This window comes from Mugil cephalus, chromosome 5 (assembly GCF_022458985.1).
Source record: "Mugil cephalus isolate CIBA_MC_2020 chromosome 5, CIBA_Mcephalus_1.1, whole genome shotgun sequence".
Lineage (NCBI taxonomy): Eukaryota > Metazoa > Chordata > Actinopteri > Mugiliformes > Mugilidae > Mugil > Mugil cephalus.
Genome location: NC_061774.1, coordinates 27,195,906 through 27,220,468, shown reverse-complemented (window position 1 = coordinate 27,220,468; position 24,563 = coordinate 27,195,906). Strand labels below are relative to the sequence as shown.

The 24,563-nt window shown below is 41.0% G+C and overlaps 1 protein-coding gene across 4 annotated transcripts in view; it reads left to right on the top strand.

The window, feature by feature from the left end:
• glra1 (glycine receptor, alpha 1) overlaps positions 1 to 24,563 on the top strand; it is a 129,230-nt gene that overhangs the window by 98,931 nt on the left and 5,736 nt on the right. For all 4 annotated transcript variants that reach the window (XM_047584658.1, XM_047584659.1, XM_047584657.1 and 1 more), the window contains 2 exons: positions 4,649 to 4,863; positions 9,807 to 9,953. In XM_047584658.1, the coding sequence (XP_047440614.1) occupies positions 4,649 to 4,863; positions 9,807 to 9,953 (362 nt within the window). The remainder of the gene's footprint in view (positions 1 to 4,648; positions 4,864 to 9,806; positions 9,954 to 24,563) is intronic.

Here is a 24,563-nt window from a genome sequence, read left to right as displayed (position 1 = left end):
ATCCAAGTCACTGTTTGTTCGTGTTTTGAAGTCACTGTTGACAGAAAGGTGAGGAGTAAATTTATGAAGCTCGGAGAATGTGTCCTGACTGCAAACAAAGGATTAGAATTAGTAAATTAATAATAATAATAACTAAATAACTATAACTACAAAATAACTAAATTTTAGGATGTAAATTTTGTAGTTTAGAGTTAGAAGATAATCTAGAGTTTACTATAGATCATATTCTAACTCTAAATTGATAGACGAGTTATCCAACAACATCCTTCCTGTTCACTTAAAACCTCTGGAGCTGCTTCTCGGCTCCAGGAGCCTTCGTCACTTTGAGGATGTTGAACTTCACAGTCTTGCTGAGCGGTTTCTCAGTCACGACGTCTCCAGCTGTGACGTCTCTGAAGCAAAGCAACACATGGACAGACAGTTACAGCTCTGATGCAATTATTAAAACAATGTTCACGTGTTTCAGCAACAAGACGCTCGGAGCAGCTGCAGAGCAGAACATAGAATAGACACCATAGGAGCCAATAAATATCTTAAAATGTTGCTCTTTCCACTGAAAACAGAAGAAAATGCAGCCATCTTAAAGTTTTCCACAGACAGAATTATCTGCTCTGCTCCATAACAAACCTTCTGTAATTACTGGGCTTGAAAGCCACTGGATGAGCCAGATGAATGAGTGCACCTACTAGTAGACTACTGGCCCATATCTGTATCAGGTATCAGGTGGTCATAATGTTATGGCTGATATGTGTAATAAGTGTGGCATCCTGTAGCTGATCGAAGCAGACGTGAAACAAGCTACTGCAGCAAAGGACCTCAGCTGGAATCAAAACCTGTGATACAACCTGAAATGTCGTTCTCTCCGGGTCCTCGGCACAGAACTGTTGTGTCCTCGTTTTCAAGGTCTGAAAACTGAGAGTGGTCCCGGTAGAGAAGGTACAGAAACACACATGCACACACACATAAATACACATGCGTCCATGGTGTAAACTCGATGGACTCGATAGATGCATGTGCATTTATGTGTGTTCTCTACACACTCTCCTCTCTGGAGCATGAATCAAAGTATTGTCAAGTATGGATCTGAACATGCGTGTTCGTGGCCTGCGGCTGAATCAGTGTGTGTGTGTGTGTGTGTGTGTGTGTGTGTGTGTGTGTGTGTGTGTGTGTGTGTGTTTAGTGCAGATACACAACACACACTCTCTGCAGTGAGATATGGGCCCAGCTGAATAATTTCAATCTTCTTATCAGATGGAAAATATGGACAGCACTTAAAAGCTCTGAAGTGTATCACGGCTATAAATCAAGTCCGACCTCATCGACTCTCCTCCTCCTCCTCCCCCCTCCTCCCCCCTCCCTCCCTCCTCCTGTCCTCTCACATCTTCCTCTCCTCCTCATCCCTCTCTCCTTCCTTGCACCCCATGTCTCCTCTCCAGTCTTTTAGGGTTAACTCTAATTGATGAGGCTGCCTTCCCTCCATTGATCGCCTTTGATTAAATGGATTGTCGGCCATCTTGCGCTCTCGCGGTTTTATTATGAGACCCAGTGTGCTCATTACATTACGGGGAGAGAAAGAGGGACATTTGTTACCGTTGCTACAGGGCCTGAATCTAAATAAGCCTCTGTGCTTGCGTGTCTTAATTTAATTAGCATCGTTGCAGTTTTTTGGAAAATTTGGATTTTGATTATTTAATGTTGTTTTTAAATTTAGATTATACACATCCTTAACTGTTCAGTACAGTGTCAAACTACGCAAAGTAAAAGTAAACAAATTTAAAAAATCACCTAATAGTAATCCTCCCTAGCTTCCTAGCCTCCCAGCTCATCCTAACCTCCTTGCTAATAGTAGCTCTTCCTAGCTTTTTAGATGTAGCTCCTCCAGAGTGGTTCAGTATCTGGCGTAGAACCATAGAGAACATTCTGAGCTGCTGCTCAAAGGCACTGGAAGCACAAAGGTACAGGTGGAGGCATGACCAGGTTCTAAAAGCCGTCGCCGTAGCTAGAGAGGAGCCAAGACTCTTCTGCAAAAAACATCTGAAGGCATCCTGGACACTGCGAGGGACTGGTAGTCCACTGTTTGTTCCAGTTCTCCAGCCACGTTGTCTCTGAATCCACCGAACAAGCGGTTCTGTTGGAGCAAACAATCCCTTAGGAAAATCACCTGGAAGAGGCTGCTGATAGGAAGCTCCCCATGTACGAGGCACCGGTCTGATCTGATCCCTAACCAGAGTCTTCAGGACCTTCTCCCTGTTTTCATGGAGCGAGGAGGAGAAGATCCATCCACGATACCACGAGAGAAGCTCCAGAGAGGAGATCCATGTGGGGGAGCGTAGCTAGATTTTTCCAACTGGACACGAGTTTGGGTCAGATCAGTCTCAGTTGGTTCGCCTGGATGAGGGTGTATGATGTTGATAGACCCAGAACATCCAACTATTCCAGGAAATCACTGAAGACGTGTCCAGTAGCATCAGAAGAGTAGTTCCACCTAGTGTCATTAGTGTTTCCTCTTATCTGTCGTCACACTTTTCACATCCAACCATCTTTCAGGCCTGTAGCTTCTGGTTTGTTCTGGATTTCACACAAAACCAAATGAAGATAGTTTTGATAAGGATTCACATCGTGGCTGAAGATGGGTCTTTAGGACTCTGGCTCTATTATATCTTATGTTATTATTATTATTGTGCTGTAGAATCTGAAGAAGAGTCTAAAACTGTGAAATACCTTAAACATTGAGCACAATGTGGTAAAGCAGAGCGATTCGTAGAAGGAGGTTCTTGACTCTTTGCCTCCTAATCTCTCTACTCCGCTCACACGACGTCACGCTGCGAGCAACAACATCCGCAGCCACTTTCCTTTCACGGCTTCACAAGGACTAACTGTGCTTCTGGCAGACTCCAACAACAGGGAGACACACTCCCGACTGCAGCGACACGCTGTGTGCAGCATGTTGGCATCACAAGGCAGCGAGGGCAGGGTGCCAGGAGAGAGGGAAGGTGGCAGCATGTGGGGCAGAAATGATCAAGTTAATGGTCAAATCTGTCCCAGGGAAATAAGAGGGGGACTGTTTTATACCCGTGCACACACTCCCGGCAACAGTTGTAGACCAAGGTGTTGTGTTTTCAGGTTTAATGCAGCTTGAGGGAATCGCTCCAAATTTGGCACAAACATTAACTTTGACCAGAGGTTAAACTGATTAGATTTTAAGAATCAAATGTCAACAATAATATCCTGGATGAAACACTTCATTCTGAGCATATATGCAATGACTGTAAGTAGACTAACATCATTTATACTAAAGGAAATGGCAGATGATAAATTAGATGAGCATTAAACAGTGCATAAAGAATAACCAGTAGATACCTAATGCAATATTTGCTCTGAGCCGTTAAAGAGAAAACGCACCTAATCTGCATTTTCTCTTTTGCAACATTTCAAAGATTTTCTCGACACTTAAATGGGAACATGTCGACTGACGTCTTTGCTCTTCCTGCCGTGCGACATCTCCCTCTCAGACGTTGTCAGACAGGCCGTCACTGCAACAAGTTACTGGCACTCAAACCACAAAAGCCTCCTCCCGTGTTTGTCGTCAAATATTCAACACGTCTGGCTTCATTTGGTATTCGCCGAGCACCGAGTTAACGTCCCTCTGATTTTCCGCTCCTGATTTACACTCGGGCTCCGTGCGAGCGCTTCTTTTCCCTTCCTTTTCTTTTCACTCCAGATCAGTCTCGTATCTCACCCTGCTCTCTCATCATTTCCAGGTTTTTTTATTTTGGGGGGACACAAAAAGTGTTTAGATAACGGGCCTTTTCACATGGAGATAATAGAGAAGAAACCCTGGTAATAGAACTGCAGCACCTCAGGGAAATTTTCCTTTTGAGCTTAAACATCAACCAGCAGTATTATTATTATTACTTCTTTTATTTCCTAGAAATCAACCTTGCATGCTTGATATTTTGCAAACTCGATCGTTCCCAAATGAGACGCCGATGCTGAAAAACTAGATTCCTACTGAGACGACGATGATGGGCTCCATGAATATAAAGCTGAATGTCTTTGAAGCAGTAAGGACCACGAGGTATCTCGTTAGAAAATAATAACCTTTGTGGAGGGTGCAACCATATGTTTTCCTTTGAAAATGGAAAAACAAATACAGTATATTTAAACAAGTCAGCGGGAAAATGAGAAACTACTGCAAAAGATTATATTTTAGCTATCAGATGGGGGAAAAAAGCAGCTGGAAACATCAGTGTTGCGTCCTAATTCTTACATATGACTTGTACACAATGCTCCATACAGAATATATGGATTTACTAACCTGTCGTATAGGTAATACGCCATCTGGACTTCACTATGGGGCGTAAATGTACATTATTTGCATTATTTCTGAATATCCTACCACCAAATTCTATGCTTAGAGTATGTTTAGTTCTTTTATTTTAGTCGTGTAGAGGAAAGTAAGAATTTCATTGCTCAGTGTAACCTTTGAATCTTGACTCTTGAATGAAGCCCCGCCCAGACTATTCGATTGGCTCTGCAGATCTTTGCAGAACCATAATCCGAAAGGACTCCAACTTTCCCACAAACGTCTTATTTAAAAAAAGTAAACCACCGCTAATAAAGATCTTTCTTCCTGCCTCGTCCGCAGGTAAATTCACCTGCATCGAGGCTCGTTTCCACCTGGAGCGTCAGATGGGCTACTACCTGATCCAGATGTACATCCCCTCGCTGCTCATCGTCATCCTGTCCTGGGTTTCCTTCTGGATCAACATGGACGCTGCCCCCGCCCGGGTGGGTCTGGGCATCACCACCGTGCTGACCATGACCACGCAGAGCTCCGGTTCCAGAGCCTCGCTGCCCAAGGTGAGGACCACGTGAACGCACCTTTTCAAGAACTGAAGTTTAAAGTTAGCAAAAAGTCATATTTTATTGTAAATCTAGGGATCTTGTGTGGTGAGAACCTGTATGGAATAGGTAGTCCCCCAGGAACCTAGGACTACAAATCCCTTTATGGCCTACGTCACTGTGACGTCTCAACGTTAGCTGGAGGCAAAACAGAGGGAAACTTGAGGCGAACACAGTCACTTTCAACCATGACAGTGTTGTCTGGCTGTATTTTGTGGGTCAAGATCAAAAAAACTAAAAGAAAACTAACTTTTTAGAAGTTTTATCACATACCAGCTGTTGCCAGTCAACTTTGGTTTGACTTTGGCGATTAAAAGAAAGGATTAGAGTGAGACAGTCAACAACAGGTACACTTCATGTCTTTTCTTCAAAAAGACTAAATATGTAATACACCAGTTTCAGCCTGGGTAACATTATGGGTGAGACCAAACTATGACTGAAATTATGTTAAGTTAATCATTATTAGGGGGATTCTTGTAAAATGTTAATGCTAATGCTAACCACTAGCTAACTCAACATTAGTTATAAGTTTCAGAGGTGTCCAAGCAGACACTGCATTTACTACGTTCCCCTCCACAGTGGTTCCACTTACTTCTTGTATCTTTGTTAGAGAGGCTTCACTTGATAAAGAAAGACCAGACTTTGTCCCTCTGTGTCCTCATTTGGTCAAATCGTCCATCCATTGAGTGAGAGTGTAGGGGTTAGTGAATATAGTCCCGTCAGTTTTAGTATATTATCTAAAATATGTGTTTTCCTCGTCCATTCTTGCTAAAACAGTCGATTGAAATATGTTAACAACCGTTTACAAGCTACAGTGTTTGAGATGTTTTGCCTCCAGCTAAGCCCCGCCCCTCAAAAATCGTCACATTGTTTACAAACCATGAAGGTGTTTATAGTAACATAAGTAAGTGATGGTTCAATCTGTGGTTGGTTATAACTGAAGATATTAACATCCCTTTCTAACACTTCATTTAGAATATTAATCAAAAAGTGTTAATTTGGAGGCTCGGTCCATAAATGTGCTTAAAGTGTAGACTCACTGCTTTAATTTGAGGGTATTCAAATCTAATTTGGGTAAAAGATGGAGAAATTCCAGACCAATAACTTGTTGGTGGTTTAAGTTCAATCTGAACAGGAGACTTCACATAAGATTAAACTACAGTTGCATCAGGAAACTCCAGAATCTTTGTTGCCAAACAGAACCAGCAGCGTTTCGCATATAACGAGTGTGTTATGAATCAAGATGGACAGGGTGAGGACTGTCCAGATAATAAAGGTTAAATGAAGTCTGGTTGGATCACTGTCTGATTGCTATCTGCCCGACAAGCACCATTATTCAAGTGTGTTCACCCCGGCCTGTCATTACGACTCTCCGTCTCCACACGCAATTACAGCCTGAGAGGGATATCCTTGTTCTGTGGCGCAGAGAGAAAACCCACAATCAGCCGTTTAAAATCCAATTAAACTATGGCTTTGGAATCGCTTTACACACAAACACGCAGCGCTTATCGCCGCCGCTCCGCCTTGTTGTGGTTGGAGCTCGTCTGTGCGCCTGCTTATGAAAACATTTATCTTCGAATGCCCGAGCGACTTTCACCCCCCGAGCTGCCGAGATCCACTGAGGCCTGAACGGGTTCAGTTGGTTCAACGGTTCAACGTCCAGGCAGAGCAAGAAGAAGCGTCGACGATTACGTAAGAAGAACCAGCTACGAAGGCCTTCCTCTTACTTTGTGGAAGCTGCCTTTAGTGATGTTCAGTACCACGGATTTCCTTTACGATTCGAAACTGAGTAAAATTTGTAGTCTCAACAAAGTCCGTGGACCCCTAGTGGTCCACGATGTAATTGCAAGTCATCCATGAAAATAAAATATTCTTATTTTGGTCAAACAAACCAGTGAGACCTTTATCTACCTCAACTACAGAGGGTAACAGGATGTTTACTGTATTTTATTAAGAGATCTCTCTCTATTCTTGTCAAGTTTGCATCTGTTTCACATTATGAGGCCCCTACTGTTTCAACAGTAATACACCATTCATTTCTTAATAATGCTCTTATTCTGAAACATCTGCAGAAAGGTGTTTACCCATTACTGTGCTTGTTCAGGATAGCACTTGAAATTAAGCAAATGTTACAAACAAAGAGAAGAAGAAGAAGAAGAAGAAAGTATCGATATTTTGATCTGAGAATCGATTTTAGAGCGTAAAGACCTGGTATCGGAGGGATCGATATCTCAGTTTAGGAACTTATTTTGGATTTGTTTGGATGCTCTTCTTGTTTTATAGTCAATATTTAGTTTTCCAACCTTCTTTAATCACAGTTACCAGGTTTTCTTCATGTCGGTGCTTCAGATTTCTCAAAGTAGTTTTCTTAAAAAGTCTCCAAACATTGTTGCTCCAGTAGCTATTGTCATATGGACTACCGTTATTCTCCAGCTGATCCAAACATCTGCTGTTTGGGGCCAACGTGAACGCATTCTGCAAGTAAAATCTATAGTTGAGTTTAAATCCTCCTCTATACATCCAAGGCTCTTAGAGCTGTATCTCCCCAGTAGATCAGTCTCAGTCGCTCTCAAAGTTCAGGCTCGTGGTTCCTAGAGTTTCAACCAGTAAACTGGGAGATGCAGCCTCAGCTCAAAACCTTCATGTGTGACAAAGCTTATAGCTCATTATAGCATCACGTAGCTGTAGGACGAGCCTGCTGGGGTAACCTCCCATTCCTCCTCTGGGTTCTTTAAAGCATCGTGAGGAAGATGAGTGAGACTGTCCTTCGTCTAATTAGAGACACTCAGGACAAACACTTGGGCTGGATGAGAATAATGTCTCCGCTGTGCATCCATGTCGTACGTCTGGAGCGAACGGTTTAGCAGGATGAAGAACAACCTCAGCTGCATCTTGCCCCAGCTGACATGTTGTAGTAGCAGCATGTGAAAAGAGAAGTGTGTGTGTGTGTGTGTGTAGGTGTGTGTGTGTGTTGTCTGCTGTGTGTTGTGTGTTGTGTGTTGTGTGTTGTGTGTGGCCTACCTAAGCTCAGCTGTGCTGTGTGATCATTATTGTGACAGCTGAACTGCAGAGGAATCACGGTTCACTTGTTCAATTTTTAGAGCGCATGAAGCATCTAACGTGCAACAAACACTGTGTGTGTGTGTGTGTGTGTGTGTGTGTGTGTGTGTGTGTGTGTGTGTGTGTGTGTGTGTGTGTGTGTGTGTGTGTGTGTGTGTGTGTTCCCTGGACATAATTATACGGCCCTAGTACTGTTTTTTTTTTCTTTATTTTACTTTAATGTGAAAATCCCCAACAGGAAAAGATTCCTCTCGCTTTTTAAAACACATTTTTACCTCGTCTGTCCCCTTGAAAGTCTCTTTTTCATCTCACCATCTGTCTGCATCTTTTCTTCCTTCCACCTTTAAATATGTCCATCGTAAGGGGACTTCCTGTCCCTCTCATTTCTTTTCAGTTTTACATCCTATTTTCGGGTTTTTTGGTTCCATTTAGGGCCCATTTATCCTATTTAATCATGAACAACATAAAGCCTTTGTTTATTTTACAGAAAAGAGCACAAAGAATTATTCACAAAGCAGATCCAAGAGAGAACAACAACACACAGTTTATCAAGTCACGAGCTAAGATAAAACTTAAAAATTTAGTTGAGTTACGCACATTATCAGTTATGTATGAAGCAAAAAGCAAAGTATAACCAGACAGTTTGCAGAAGTTATTTGTTTTCACTTCAGAATATCAAGACAGTAGAAGTAGAAGGAAATTTCGTTTTAAACATCATATTTTCAAAGACTTTAAAACAGACTAGATGTGGAGTCAAATTGAGGAATTCATTGCAAGAGTTGAAGAGTTGAAAATGTATAAACCCAAGCATTTGTTTGGAATGCGTCTTAATTTCTTTAAAATGAGATTAAAATCTTCAGGTATTAGTAGGACCTAAAAAGAATTGGAAACAATGAAATCCCAACGTCCTCAAACATGTTCTTGTGAATTTGTTAAATTTTCATGTCACATCAAGCTAGAAAAGTTAATAAGACCAAATAAACAAGTGTATTGACCCTTTGCTACCAGTACATGACAGATAAAAGTGTCTCCTAATCATTATTTCTTATTTTTTCTTTAGTTAAGTCTCAAAATCATTGAGGTTTCCCTAATTTGCAATGATGTCAAGGTACAACAACATATAAATACGATTAAAACTAAAACAGTACTCAGGGCTCCATGAAGCAGGTTCACACTGAGGGGAAGTGGTCTGAGAGCAATGTCTTCAAATGTCCAGGAGTAATGAGAAAGTTAATCATGGGTCTGTTTTGGAGATGGTTTCATAGAAAGCAGATTTTCCTGCTTCAGTTTAAGTTTAAGAGCAGGTTGGCTAAGTTCCTGTGGTCCAGTCCAACATGGACGATATATATGGTGGTAAATGACCAGTGAGGGCTTTATAAATAAAAAGATAAAAGTGTTTGTGGTACAGAAGCAGTGGTGAGTATTGTAGGAATCTCCAGTAATGAACCTGGTGGTGGAGTGATGAACTGAGTCGAGGGGTTTGACCGTAGTAGCAGCAGCAGCATCATGCTAATGGATGGTTTCCAAGTTTCAAAATCCAGGTTTTTGCCTGAGTTTTGTGGTAAGATTTCCAATGTGTGTCTAAATGAAGCAGAATAAGCTGCAACAAACCTGAAACTTAATGTCCCCGTATGAGGACACAGGGTCTCAGGAGGTTAAGAAAGCAGCAGGTATTATAAGATTTTCTTATTCTTCCTTTTCAGTAATGGTGGTTCACCAGGACATGCTTTTGATCTGTTTTTTTTTTTCAGTTTTGTTTCAAATTCTGGAGCATTAAACAGAAAAAAGAATAGATTTCTTTGATGTTTCCTGGCGTCTGACGCGTCCTTCCCCTCTTACAGGTGTCCTACGTTAAGGCCATCGACATCTGGATGGCCGTGTGTCTGCTGTTCGTGTTCTCGGCGCTGCTGGAGTACGCCGCCGTCAACTTCATCGCCCGCCAACACAAGGAGCTGCTGCGCTTCAGGCGGAGGCGACGACACATGAAGGTGAACGCTCTGCGATACGATCGAACATTGACATTTGTTTGTTTTAATTCACCCCCTCCCTCCTTCGGCCGTGCGTCCGTCAACAGAAGAATCATTCTGGATTGATTGAGTTAGATTGTATCAATACGATTGAATAACAAAGCTCAAGATAAGATGAAAACAGCTTTTTTTTTAGCTTTAGATGAATACCAATCAGTTTGTTGGGCTGGAGGACGTGAGTAGAAGGTTAGTTTGAGGAGCTTAAAGTCCAAGAAGTCAGTTTTCCAATGGTCAAATCCGTTTAAATCCACAGATTGTGTTGCTTTGAATGGTAGAACAGAGTGAAACTGTTCCCGGTTTCCGTCTGGATCTGAGAACTCCAGGCAGCCGTTTTGGTTCGACTCCCCTCCCAAAGTCCTCGGGCCTCCTGAAAAATTCATGGCGTGTTTGATATTAGCTTTGTGTGGCGCTCGTCATCACAGGGCAGAAACAACAAGACGACATCAATGTTTCATGGGCAGAGAGCCGAGCGTGATTAAAGCCTGAGCCGCCGAGCAAACGCAGACGAGGCTCATAATGGATTTACGATGTCGACGGGGAGAAAAAACTCACACTCACAAAAACAAATAGAGGGAAACTTTGGATGTGAAGCTGAGGAACGATGATGAGCGCGATGGAGAGTTTTCTCTTTCTCTACGTCTAAATAACATCTTAAAATTTTAGTTTTTGAACTGTGTCAAAAACACAAGTCAGTTTTATCGATTGTGTTTAATTAAAGATGGCTGAACCAGTCTCTGCACTGAACGGTTTTGAAGCTCAGCGTGGCGTCTCCGGCGGCCGCCATCTTGGCTCCCGGACCTGTCATGGTTTAAATTTGTCGTGGTTTTAAAATAAGAGTCGTTTAAAATTGTGCTAACTGAGGCACCAACCTGTAGATCCACAAAAAAATGTAGTATTTTTCATAATTTATTGAGTCGAGATTGTTCGCTCCATGATTTTAGAACCAGACCAAGAGTTTATACCTGCGATGTTTTTCCATTTGTTTCCTGAAAAGCAGTTTTATCTGGAGTAAGTTCATCGTTAATATGAGCGACGCATCCTAACACATTGGCCGCCCCCTGGTGTATGAGCAGTGTATTGCATGTCACTTATACTCGCGTTGACTATAATCCCGAGCCTAAAATTTTAACATCTACCCCAGTTTTGGAGCAACATCTAGTGGACATTTGAGAAACTGCTGTTTTTATCACGTCCACCTTGATTTTCTTCCTTCAGCCCTTGAAATTGTTGCTTGGTTTGACATCAGCTCTCATTTTTACAAAAAAATAATAATAATATTTCAAAGAGCCACACAGAATAAAATGGTTTATCATGAATTAAGTGCACTGATCAAAAAAGTTTGATGCAGTTCGCGGAGCTGTAAAAATCATCTTTTTTTGCACGACATGCAACAAAAAATCTAAAAGTTTCAGCTGCAAGATGCTGCATTTGGACTAAAAAAAAAATGGATGCAGGGTTTATTTGACTGTATTTCATATTTATATCAGAGGCTCATTAAAGCATCTTAAAAGGATAAATTATAAGTTTAACCTGAAAACACGTCGCCTCATTTAATACCTCAAAGCTTGTTTTGAATCTATTTACTGTAAATGTCAAAGCACAAAGTCGTTTCTTCTCCCTAGGGACAATTAAGATGTATCAGGCCTGTTTTTTTTTTTTTTTTTTTACTGTCTTGGTTCGGTTTTGTCTTTGAAGCATTTAATCAATCACTTGTGTCTGTCAGGTTGTATTCATCAGGCCCAGGCTGAGCTGTCAGAGCTGCAGGGAAAATCAAAGCGAAAACCGGTGGATTCTGTGGGCGAAGGGCAGGAAAAAACACGGGAAACGCAACAATGTGCCTTGAGGAGCGCGTCGCTGCAGCGGCGGACGCGCGTTAGTGCGATCGTATCTATGCAGCCGGTGAACACGCATGAGTGCGTTCTTGAATTATTCGCCGTTTCGTTGCTGGAGGTCATGTGTGCGCGGCTGCTGTGACGGGAGCTGCTTCAGTGACTCTGACATGTTGCCGTGTGTGTTTGCAGCCATCGTGTGTTTCTGAATTTATCAGGACTGCGTGTCCTCGTCCATCCAGGTACGAGACGACCCACGCAAGGACGACGTGGCGTTCAGGGTTTAGGTTTGGATTCAGGTGGAACTCAGAGGAAAAGACTGTCCTGGTTTGTAGGACACAAGGGAAGCTGGACTTTCAGGGTTTATTGAAGACGTCAGTAGTAAGTGGTGACAAACTGAGGCTCATAATGACGAACTACTGGAGAAATAACAGGATCAAACAGTTTTATCCAACTACAACTAAGTCCCTGATCGTTTTCAATGAGCAACACTCACAGATGTTCATATTTAAGCCCCAACTCCTCCTCAGTCTGGAACTAAATGATCTGAGACTAAAGAGAAAACTGAATTTAAGATAAAAAAAAAGAACAATTCTTTGATTGTTTCTGGACCAAACTGCAGCGTTCAAGGGCAAACAATGAACCTCAGCTTTGAATCGTAGTTTGTTCAATGATCAGGAAAATAAACTGAACGAATTGAAAAATATGTTAGAGCTTAAGCTTCAGAACTGACTACAAATCTATATAATTTTCCTTATTTATCCAGGAAGTGATAATAATGCACTAAATAAACTATACTTTTGGTACTTTTTATACACTTTTCGGAACAAGCTCATAAATTCTTTACAACGTAGACGAACTAAAAAATGAAACCGAGTGAGGTTTAAACAAAACTGCTATACAAAATATAATAAAATATAAACGTGATATTCTATATTTAGTTTAGCAGTTACTCCCAACAGCAGCCACAGTCTGATAAGAAAAATAAAATAAAATTAAATATACATACTAACATAATAACTAGAAGAAAGAAATGCAATAAAATAAATTATTATAAATAAATGATTTATAACTATATGTACATAAAAACATTTATTGCACAGTTACTGTTCCATTATATTGCAGCACATTGTATTTTTCCTGCAATTTTAAGACAGTAAAGTGATTTTTTTCCTCACATGGACAAATAGTTTGACTTCCTGCTATAAGAGCAGAGCAGTAAGGGAGAGGAGGAGGAGAAGGGGGTTGAGGGGGAAATATATATATATAAAAGTATAAATCCTAAATCCCATTGTTGTAATCCCCAGTCCTCTGGTGGTAGGTGAAGAGGCAGATTAGCGTCCGGCTGCCGCTGCACTTTCAGGAGAATCGGACACAAAAACCTCCAGCGCCAGAACCTGTGTGTCTCTGAACCTGGAGCTCAGGAATGAAAAGGACCACGGGCTCAGGGACGACCCACATCTGGCTCACTCAACCTTTTACATGTATATATATATATATTTATATATTACACGGTTTATTTCTGCTCGTAGGGTGAAAGCAGGTTACGTAATTTGAGCTTTTGTTAATGAAGCTGCTCGTGTGTTCAGCTGAATTCAACGTCTCATTGACGGCGTTTTTCTGCTGTCGAGGAAACATTTGACTCTTTATCTATTTTTATCTATTTTTAAGTTCATGTTACAATTCAGGTGAATTCAGGTTGTTCTTATGTAATGTGATTTGTTTTTGACTGAGCGGTTATTTTTTTTAATCCATAGTTTTCGGTGGGAAGTGTGTGGAGGATCCTGCAGCATCGTTTTATTTAGATGAACCGTGGTGTGTGTTCGATGGAGAGGAAACGTCACCTGAAACGTTTTAATGGAAACAGATTAAACTGCACAGCAGGAGGATTCAGGCAGGAGCAGGACACGTGGCAGTTAATGAAAGCAGCCGCATAGAAAATTACCATTTAAAAACCTCTTTTCAAAATCATCTGTTTCAATCTGCATCAAGATTATAAACTGTACCTGCAGATGCATGAATCTAAACCGGCTGCTCTGTGGATTTAATTATGTTGCGTCAACCGATACCGAGAAATGAAAAACCTGGATGTTTCCTTCAACCAATCAGCTTCATCCTGTAAAGATGTTTCTATGTCATTTATTTGATAGTGGACAGTAAACAGTGGCCTTCTCTAACTAATAGATTTAGTTGTAGCATAGATTCTATTTACAAAGCTCAAAAATGCTAAATCCATAAATTGATCATAAATTGATTTTTTTGACTTGTTGCACTTTAATTTTTTTAAATCACGTTGGTAGAAATGAAACTACAGAGTAAAAAAAAAGGTTTATTTTATTCATTTTATTTGTTTGTTTGGTTTTGAGTTTAAAAATCTAAAACAAATAACTTTTAATTCATTTTTCCAGTTGTTGTTTCTGGTTTAAAATGTAAACTTAGAAAAACCAGAAAAGATGCACGGACACGTTTATGATCATTTCCTGCATCTTCTTCTTAGAAATCTGATCCCATGATGCAAAATAACACAAAATAAACGTATAAATGTGAAATTAATATTTCTTGGAGTGTGTAAGTGTAAAGTTAGAAGCAGATCTTTTCATCTGTTAAAGGCAAAACACAGTTTTTATAGTTAATTAGAAAGTAAAGAACCGTGTCCCTGCATTATATTAGACCTATAAATAAAACTAAAATGGTGGAACTCGCGTAAAATCTCCAACTTCAAAGTATTAGAATTCACCTCATCAAATCACAAAACCCTGAACAGCTGCAGACACCGAGGAGCTTTTCTTCCTTTGGATAAAAACCGTTGCAGAACTTGCAGGACTTCTAAGAACATCAAGGAAGCACTCGGAGGAATTTGAGGTATTTGCATTTGAAGCAGGATTTTTGCAGAGAGTTTTTGCATAATTTGGTAGAAATGGAGCAATCATTCAAAACAGTTCCTCTGCTCCTCGAGTCTTTGGACTTTGTTTTGCACACAATAAATAAAGTGAGGGTTCCGTCCCTCGGTGAGATCGTCGCCATTAATCCCGGCTGCTGTGAAATAAATCTGGTGGTGGTTCTTAATTAACCTCTGTGGCCAGTGCTTCTAATGTGAGTGTAATGTGATCCACAGTCCTCCATTACGGCTCTGAGAGGACGATCTGTCAGGTTTCCACCCTCCCTCCTTCCCTCCACCGCAGAGGAAACTGTCACTGCTGCAAACCAGCGGTCACAGTCCAACTGTTCACGGCCTGGTCAGAAAACACAGGAGCAGGAGGAGGAGAAGGAAATAAAACACATACAATACTGGTTTTATTGCCAGTGTAAAGACCTGGTCCTGGTTCTGGTCTTTCCCAGTTTATCTCTGGGATCATAAAGAAGGTCTCCTGCACAAATCTGTCCAATTAAGGAATAAAACTTTCATGCACTATAAGGAAACATTGAGCTTTTAAGAAGATACTGTTCTTTTCTGTCCTCATACGGGGACGTTATGTCTTAGGTTTGTTGCAGCTTCTTATTCTGCTTCATTTAGACCCATTGTCCTCATAAGGAGACACTTTTATCTGGCAGCGAAGGGTCAATACACTTGTTTATTCATGTTTATTAACTTTTCTAGTTTGATGTGACATGTCGTACATGTTTGAGGACGTTGGGGTTTCATAGTTTCCAATTCTGTTCTTGCATTAAAATGAACAGTTTTATATTGTGGTTCACATTCGGGACTTAAATTATTGTGCTTCTTCAAACTCCCAGCAGTTCGGTCGGGATCTGGATGTTTGAGACGTGAGAGGTGGAGTAGATCAGGTCACCTGCTCGGCTGATGCAGGTCTTCAGTTTTTCCTGGTTATCTGTTTGTTTCCTGATGACATTATGAGGTACTGGATTACAGCACTAATTCCCTGGAGGGATTTGTTTACTCTGGTTACGGCCGCGGCCGTGATGAATAGCGACGAGGTGCAGCTGAGTACGGTTCATATAAGTGGAAGTCCATATATGATGTGAGTGCACGATGTCCTCCAGGGTTTTTACGGCTTTTATGGAACTATTGTGACGCATGTGTGCTGCTTGGAAAAGTGCTCTTTGACTCAGCCGGAGCTCAGATATATATATATATATATATATATATATATATATATATATATATATATATATATATATATAAAAATATATATATATATAAATATATCTGTATATATATCTGTACGTGAGACTGAAAGGAAGTAATAGCCGAGCTTTTCCTGGAAATGTCAGGGCGGCTGAATTTCGCTCTGATTGACCGGCTGCAACTGAGTCAGAATTAAAGCTGCAGCGGCGACGTCCCGGTGCTGCACTTCAGCTCGTATTTCAGGGCTGGACGTTGAGGCTGTCGTTGCAGTGCAGGTAGCTGCAGCAGCAGCTGCAGCAGCAGCAGCAGCAGCAGCAGCTGCAGTAGTTGGAGGAGTCCCGGTTGTGCTGATTTCTGTGGTTTCTTGACTTTATTGATTCGTTAGTGACACTGATAGTCCGGAGAGACGGAGCAGAAGCAATCGCACGCAGGCGAACCTGCTTCAGAGGGCTGTCTAATTAGAAAGACGGAGCGAGGAGGCATCAAGTAGACAGATGCTGCAGCCCCGGCCAGAGGGGGGGGGAGGCAGGGCCAGCGCAGGCAGAGGGACATCCCCCCCTGCTGGGCGAGAGCAGCAACTACAGCGGGGGATCACATCAATGGCGCCACTCATCCTTGAAGGATGGGCCCGCCTGGCAGCAGCTCGCTTGTTTAACACAGACCAGCTCTCCAGACTGAGAGAAGGAGCCTCTTTAGAAATCAAAGGGGAAGTCGAAACAACACGGCCGTTTCAATCAAGGCTGTCTAACGCCGTGTGTGAACTTCACAGTGCCGGAATGCAAATGAGCGTTTCTCAGATCAAGAACTCAGCGCGGCGTTTGAATAAATAAATAATTCTCGGGGATTTACCAGTCCTTTAAAAAGTCTCACATCACGGATCCCAAATGACGTCCCGTATTAAAAGGAAAAAAATAAAAATAAAAGCGTTTAGCCTTGAGGCAAAGAGCTGCCAAAGCCCGGACGAGTTTCACCTCAGTGACGTGAGAAACGCTTCCTCCTCCTGTAGCGTCCTTCTTGTTTTTTCTGACCTGGGATCTTATAAGGAGCGTCTCCTGATTGATCGGCTGCAATCAGCTCGTTAGTCGCGTTCAGGCGCCGGTTCGGTTTGATCTGAGAGTTTGAGAACGGAGGCAGATAAAAGATTTAAGAGGCCTAAAGAAGCCGTGATTACAGCATGTACCGCGTATCCTCCAGTTTTACCCACAGCAGCCGCGCAGCTTTCAGCGCTAATATCCATATTTATGCAGCTCCCCACTGCGCGAGGAAACCGCTTGACCTCTCGCCCCCTTATTATACCCTTAAAAGCCCCCGGATTAGAGGAAAACATGACTTCTCTTGGTGTTTTACAAGGAGACTAAAGGTGGATCTCTTAAAGGTGGACTACAAGGTCGCCCCGGACGGCTGCAGCGTTAAAAGCTGCCTCTCTCCAGCAAAATACCCGACGTGTAAGTGGAATTAAAGCAGGATTACTGGGATTATTGTGATTACTCCTGCATGTTTGCACACACCGCAGTAAACACTGGATGTGCATAAGGGATCGTTTAGTGTCTGAACTACAGAGAATGAAAAAACAAGACGTGATATATTTAAGATTTGTTTGTGCAGACGAACAGAAAAGGCTTAAATATTCGATTTTACATCAGTTCTTCATCCATGTTTTAATGAAATCATAATAACCCTGTCGAGGTTTACGCCGCCGTCTGCTTTCCATGTTTTCATCGCGTCAACATCTAAAGGTTTAAGTTCAACCTTAACCACAAAGTGTGCGCTAATTGACATTAAAATTTTAAACGTCGCATTTAACGCATGAGGACGACGGCGCCTCAGATGAAATGATAACTCGGATCAAACGCTGGAGCAGGAAGAGGAGAGAGGAAAGAACAGAGCAGCAGATCATGTGGATAATCATTCCAGGTCAACGGCTTGATGAGCAAGAGACATTAAAACACGGCAGAGAGACAAAGGACGGAGATAAGAGCAGGGATGGATCTCTGGGTGGAGAATGAGTCACTGGCTGAGTTTACAACACTTCCATGATGTAAATAACTCGTGATGTGCTGGTTTCTCTCCGCTTGTTGGAATAAATCCATTCTCTCTGAGCATGTTTGCTCCACGTGAGGTAAAAACATCAGGTTGACAGAGATGATGGAGACGTCCTGGTTCATCTTCTTCTTCTTCTTCTCTTTCATCTCATTCACCGTCTCCTTCTTGAACCAAGCTGGACAGAAACGATGGAGACGTGGAGACATCGTGGTTCAACTTCTTCTGCTCTTATCAGTTCAGATTTGGAGAGAGAGTTGTTCTCTTTTTCCCTCCGTCTTTCTTCTCAGCTTCTTTTCCTCCATTCATTTTTCTTCTGTTTCTTCCTTTTCTGTCTTTGACCTTCTTCTGGAAACTAGGCTAGAAAGCTAGAGGAGCTGCTATTAGCTCAGAGGCTAGAAAGCTAGAGGAGCTGCTATTAGCTCAGAGGCTAGGAAACTAGAGAATCTACTATTAGCTGAGAGGCTAGGAAACTAGAGGAGCTTCTATTAGCTCAGAGGCTAGGAAACTAGAGAATCTACTATTAGCTGAGAGGCTAGAAAACTAGAGGAGCTACTATTAGCTGAGATGCTCGGAAACTAGAGGAGCTACTATTAGCTGAGAGGCTAGGAAACTAGAGGAGCTACTATTAGCTCAGAGGCTAGAAAGCTAGAGGAGCTACTATTAGCTCAGAGGCTAGAAAGCTAGAGGAGCTACTATTAGCTCAGAGGCTAGAAAGCTAGAGGAGCTACTATTAGCTCAGAGGCTAGGAAACTAGAGGAGCTACTATTAGCTGAGATGCTAGGAAACTAGAGGAGCTACTATTAGCTGAAATGCTAGGAAACTAGAGGGGCTACTATTAGCTCAGAAGCTAAAGGGTTACTATTAGATGAGAGACTACAAAGCTAGAGTTGCTACTATTAGCTCAGAGGCTAAGAAACTAGAGGAGCTACTATTAGCTGAGGGGCTAGGAAACTAGAGAATCTACTATTAGCTGAGAGGCTAGAAAACTAGAGGAGCTACTATTAGCTGAGATGCTAGGAAACTAGAGGAGCTACTATTAGCTGAGAGGCTAGGAAACTAGAGGAGCTACTATTAGCTGAGATGCTAGGAAACTAGAGGAGCTACTATTAGCTCAGAGGCTAGAAAGCTAGAGGAGCTACTATTAGATGAGAGGCTAAGAAACTAGAGAAGCTACTATTAGCTCAGAAGCTAAAGGGTTACTTTTAGATGAGAGACTACAAAGCTATAGTTGCTACTATTAGCTGGGAGTCTAGAAAACTAGAGGAAAATCTACAAACTGTGGTAGAGGTCTGGCCTCTCTCCTCTTAAAGCTTGTTCACACAGGATTATTTTTAGCTTGGACGTCCTGTGATTCAGATATTACCCCCTAAACCTGAGTTTCATGCGGCGCATTCGTGCGGGATAAACAAAACCGCGCTGTTTGCTTCTGTCATTTCCGAGGGTCGACCATCTGACACTGGTTTACAGCTCGGACAACATGTTATTCTGCAAATAAAATCAGATCTGAGCTCAGAGGCAGAGTCGGCCATGTTGGATCCTAGACAGGTTTTAACGGGAATCCATCCGAGTCTAAACCAATTGTTGACCACAACCGACAAGAAAAAGCCTACGAAATAATCGGATTCTGTCTTTAAACGTCTTTAAAAGTGAAACCGAGGAACCAAGGAAGAGCTTCACTGCAACAGACGCTGCTCTCAGCGCCTCCACTCGCCTTCGACATATCGATACTGAAACATCCTCAAAAAAAGCCTCAAATGGCCTTAATCGAGTCGGAGGAGGAGGAGGTGGAGGACGGTTTGAGATGAATCCACCAGAAAATGGATCAGCAGAGGCAGATTTATAACACATTTCCTTCCCCACTGCTCGCCTGGAATTGCTTCTAGGGGGAAATCATGAAGCGTAACACAAGCCGAGGAATTCCTCCGTCTCCTCCTCCTCCTCCTCCTCCTGTTCCTCCTGGTTCAGGAGAGAGACTGATGCTGCCGTTGGTTGGGGCTGACACTCTTTTCCGGATCGTGTTTTATGTAAATGCGGGTCTCTAGAAACAAGCATCCACGGGTAATATTTACAGAAGAGACGGCGGAGAAAAGAGCGGGAGGCGCTTTGCTTTTGCTGCTTCCTGCTAATCTGCTCGATTAATCACATCAGCGGAGGCAGAGGTATAAATGCTTCAATCGAGAGATGAGAGGATGATGGATGGGCCGGTTAAGAGGTCCTCTTGTTCTCTTCTTTCACTCCTTCACGGATTTGTTTCAGTTTTTACTTTTTCCATATTTACTTTCTCATCGTTTCGTTCCGTTTGTCTTGTCTCCACTTTCTTTCTGTCGTATTATACATAGATTAGACATTATATGTTATATATTATATATTAAGATGGATTTATTTTGGAACTGTGAGACTTGCATTCGATGTCAACGTCCAAATATGACAAATATCTGAACTAATGAACCTGTGAAACCTATGAAAATATATAAAAATGTATACAAAGTACATATATAAAATTACAATGGTTACACCAAAGTATCTGTAAACAACAACAATATATGAGTGTGTGTGTGTGTATATAAGTATATACTATATATTATGTTTATAAAATATTTATTCAAAATACAAAAAGTGCGTGTTAAATATCAAACAATATGTCTAAAAGTAAGCATTATATATATAAAAAAATACAAAAAGTATATGTAAAAAATAATATATATATATAAATTATACATAAAATAAATGTGTAAAAAAAGCATTATATATATAAAAAAATACAAAAAGTATATGTAAAAAATTATCAAAAAATATATATAAAACATAGCATAAAAATACCAAAATATGTGTAAAAAAATAAGCAATATATATAAATAAACATACAAAAAGTACATGTAAAAAATAATAAAAAATATATACATAAAAATACCAAAATATGTGTAAAAAAAATAAGCAACAAATATATATAAAATACTTACATAAAAATACAAAAAATATAGGTAAAAAATGATCAAAAAATATATTTAAAACATACATTAAAATTAACTATAAATTAAAAATATACAAATGTATTTAAATAGACAAAGATATAAAATTACTAGAATAATCAACACATTTATATTTGATACATAAGGATATGAAGATATGTGGTGATATAAAATCTTATAAATCGTCCATCTTAATGTTTAATGGAGATTTTTTACTGGTAATTACTCATGAACATAATGAATCATCAGGTCCATCCATGGGGGGGGTCGCCCTGGTTTCCATCAGGGGGTCTGGTTTTCTTTTTGTTTTTTGTTGTTTTTGCCACGTCTGCAGCTCCTTTATTCTCCTCCTCCTCCTCCTCCTCCTCCTCCTCTCTTTCTTTTCCTCCTCATTGCGCCTCCTCCTCACGTCCCTCCGTCCTCCACATTAATCACATGGCAGGAAGAATAAAGCAGAGCATCTGTAATAGTTTAGCAGCGTCACTGAAGGACGGGCAGAGGTCGGACTGGCATCGTGTGTGTGTGTGTGTGTGTGTGTGTGTGTGTGTGTGTGTGTGTGTGTGTGTGTGTGTGTGTGTGTGTGTGTGTACATGCATTAACGGTAATAGATGACTTGGTGTGGATGCAAGGACAGAACGGGGACATGTGGCCTCTGAAAACGGATCAACTACCTGGTTGGTCCCACACACACACATGTACGTACGTGTGGATGCTACGATGCTACGATGCTACGTGTGTTAGCACAGTCGCCTCTTTGGCGTCATTCTTCTGACTTTCATCATCGTTCCATCCACTCTCATTGGTTTGCAGATGTCGGCTGGTTGAGGATTTATTTCGCCGCTGCAGGGAAACCAGAGTTGACTTGATTTGTTGCTGCTGCAGAGGTTTTGCGTCACCTAAGTTCTCCTGCTGCCAACACTTTTCGTTTCTTTTCTCTACTGAAAATGCGCTGGAGGGATCGTGGGCTCATGCGCGGCCTCACAACACGAACCAGGGTGAACAGGAAGTCGCCCACTTTTATCAAAAGATAGTGAACGCAAACAAAGAGCGAACTCCTAATCGTCTGAAGGCCTCGTTTATTAATTTCATGGCTGTTGTTTTAAGTTTGAAAGGCACTTTGAGGAAACAAACACACACCGTCCTCCTCCGTCCGTCCGTCCCTCCGTCCGTCCACGTCAGTGTTTGTGTCTCTGAGCCAGATAAGGAAGTCATTGTGTCTCCTGTAATGAAAAGCAAGCGTGACTGTGCAGATAGCGTTTTCAGTATCTCACCGTGCTCAGGGTGAAAAGGCGAAACACGCTCCCGTAACCTTCAGTACAGCACACGTCAATCAATCCCATCTTATATCCAACCCCCCCCCTCACCCTCCCTCACCCTCCCTCACCCACACCTCCCCCCTGAGACGGGTGAGACAAACACAGGCTTCAACTCTCATTCATGACTTTTAGGAAAGACAAGTCGAGTCGAGTTTGCACCAATTAGTTGGTGAATTGAAATTGTTTTTGCAGGTATGAATGAGTCCGTATATATGGGGGTGTCAAACATACGACCCGGGGGCCAAACCCTCCCAACTAGAGCCATTTGTTTTAGTGCAAAGAAGAACAAATAAATTAGGAACAAAAAATGAAATAAGTCGTCCTGATCTCAGTGTTGTTTTCTGTCACTTCTCTGAATAAAACAGTGGATAAATTAGGAATAGTAGTTACTTTCATTAAAATAATTCAGTTTTCTGTGTAATTTTCGCACTTTGCAAATTCACACTGCGCCCTCTAGTGGCCTGATATTCTCCCGTGGGCAGATGCATTAAATTCAGTTTAGAATAAATAAATAAATAAATACATGCACGGGGCCGTTTCAAGTAATCACCCCTGGAATAAACAGAGAAAAAATAATAAATAAATATTAAATTAAGACAAAAAAAAAATTAAAATGAAATATAATTACAACCAGCGTGTGCAACACACACTCACACAGGTAAATATAAATATATGAGCCTCTTCTATCTATAATCTAAGCAATGCCGTGTATAAACTGGAAGTTCTGTGGGTTTAAGTTTGACACCTTCACACTAGAGGATCCGGTCTGATCCTCTCAGTTAAAGTCGCTGCGTTCTGTCCATCATTTATCCACAGGTTTAGTCGAGTTGTGGACGCGACGCTGAGACTCGGACCAAACAGCAGGTGGCAGCTTTAGGATTATTTCCAGAGAATCATTTTGTTGTTGTTGTTATTTAAAGGTTATGATTCTTTACGTCGCCTCAGAACTAAAATCCCTCCGGTTTATTGGAAGCAGACGTTTGGTTTATTGCTTGTTCTGATCTATAAACCGTCACTCGTCCAAATAACCATCGACCGGACTCAGCTGACTGTTGGAAAACTGGGTGTAATATATGAACGTCGACATGTTTCTAACACGGCCCACACACGTCTAATTATATTAATTAACATATTTAAGATCTGTTGAAACGTCGCTGGGTAGTTTTTATTCTCAGTTTTATCCATTTCTGCTGGTTCGGTTCGGTTTCTTCTTTTTCTTTTTATTTAGGGACTATTTCATTCTATTTTATTATAAAGACACCGTGTACTTCTTGTTATTTCAGGTTTACTTTTAAACTCTAAAACAAGTAAAGAAAAGTTTGATTTACTGAACAAATAAATTTACCTTTTTTAATCTCTGAAAACAGAAGCTAGAAAGAGAAGGTTTCAGGCCGGTGTTTGTAAAGCGTCTTCAGACTATTTGTACTGTTATTGGTGATATATAAATAAAACTGAATTTAATTTAATTGAATAGAAGTAAAGTAGAAATCTGTCGTTATTTAATTCATATATAACGAGACGTTTTTGTAGAAGTCGTTTCCATCAGTCTGTGACCTCAGGTCTTTTCTTTAGGTCTAAACAGATTCGGACCCTGGAACAATATTCAGACGTAATATTAGTCTTTTCACTCTCAATACAAGCGGCAAACAAGTGTCTGGTTGTTCTAATGTGAAAATCAATTAAAAAAAATGTTTAAAGTAAAAGCAAACTTGAAATACCAAAAAAAAAATGGAATGAAATGATTTACTACCTGAAAGCTGTAACTGAACCCGTAGATACTTGAGACCATTTGAAAGCAGCATAAACTTCTTCCTTTTAATGCAGATGCTAAGCTAAATTAACATGCTAATTAAGGGCTGATGCCTAAACAGAGAGAAACTAATTCTTTCAGTCATGTTTTTCTCATCTAATGTCCAGTTTGATGCCAAATACACGAACTTCCTGAGACCCGAGCTTTTATTTAGTCTGTGTTTTTTATCCCTCCAAGGTTTCTGAGATCAGTACGACCTAAGACCTATAAAAAACTAAGCATCATCTTTGAATGGGAATGTCCTCACATTATTTCATTTTTTTTTTATTTAAAAAGTCAGCAATGTGTGACAAAATATAAAACTGTTTATTTTAACACCTGAACATGAGTTGCAAACACGTCATATCAAACTAGAAACGTTAATGAGCATAAATAAATAAGTTTTAACCTTTTCACCACTAGATGGCAGACTAAATCGTCCACTAATGAGGACAGAGGGTTTAAATGAAGCAGAATAAGCTGCAATAAAACCTAAAACGTAAAGTCCCCGTATGAGGACGCAGGGTCTCAGGAGCTT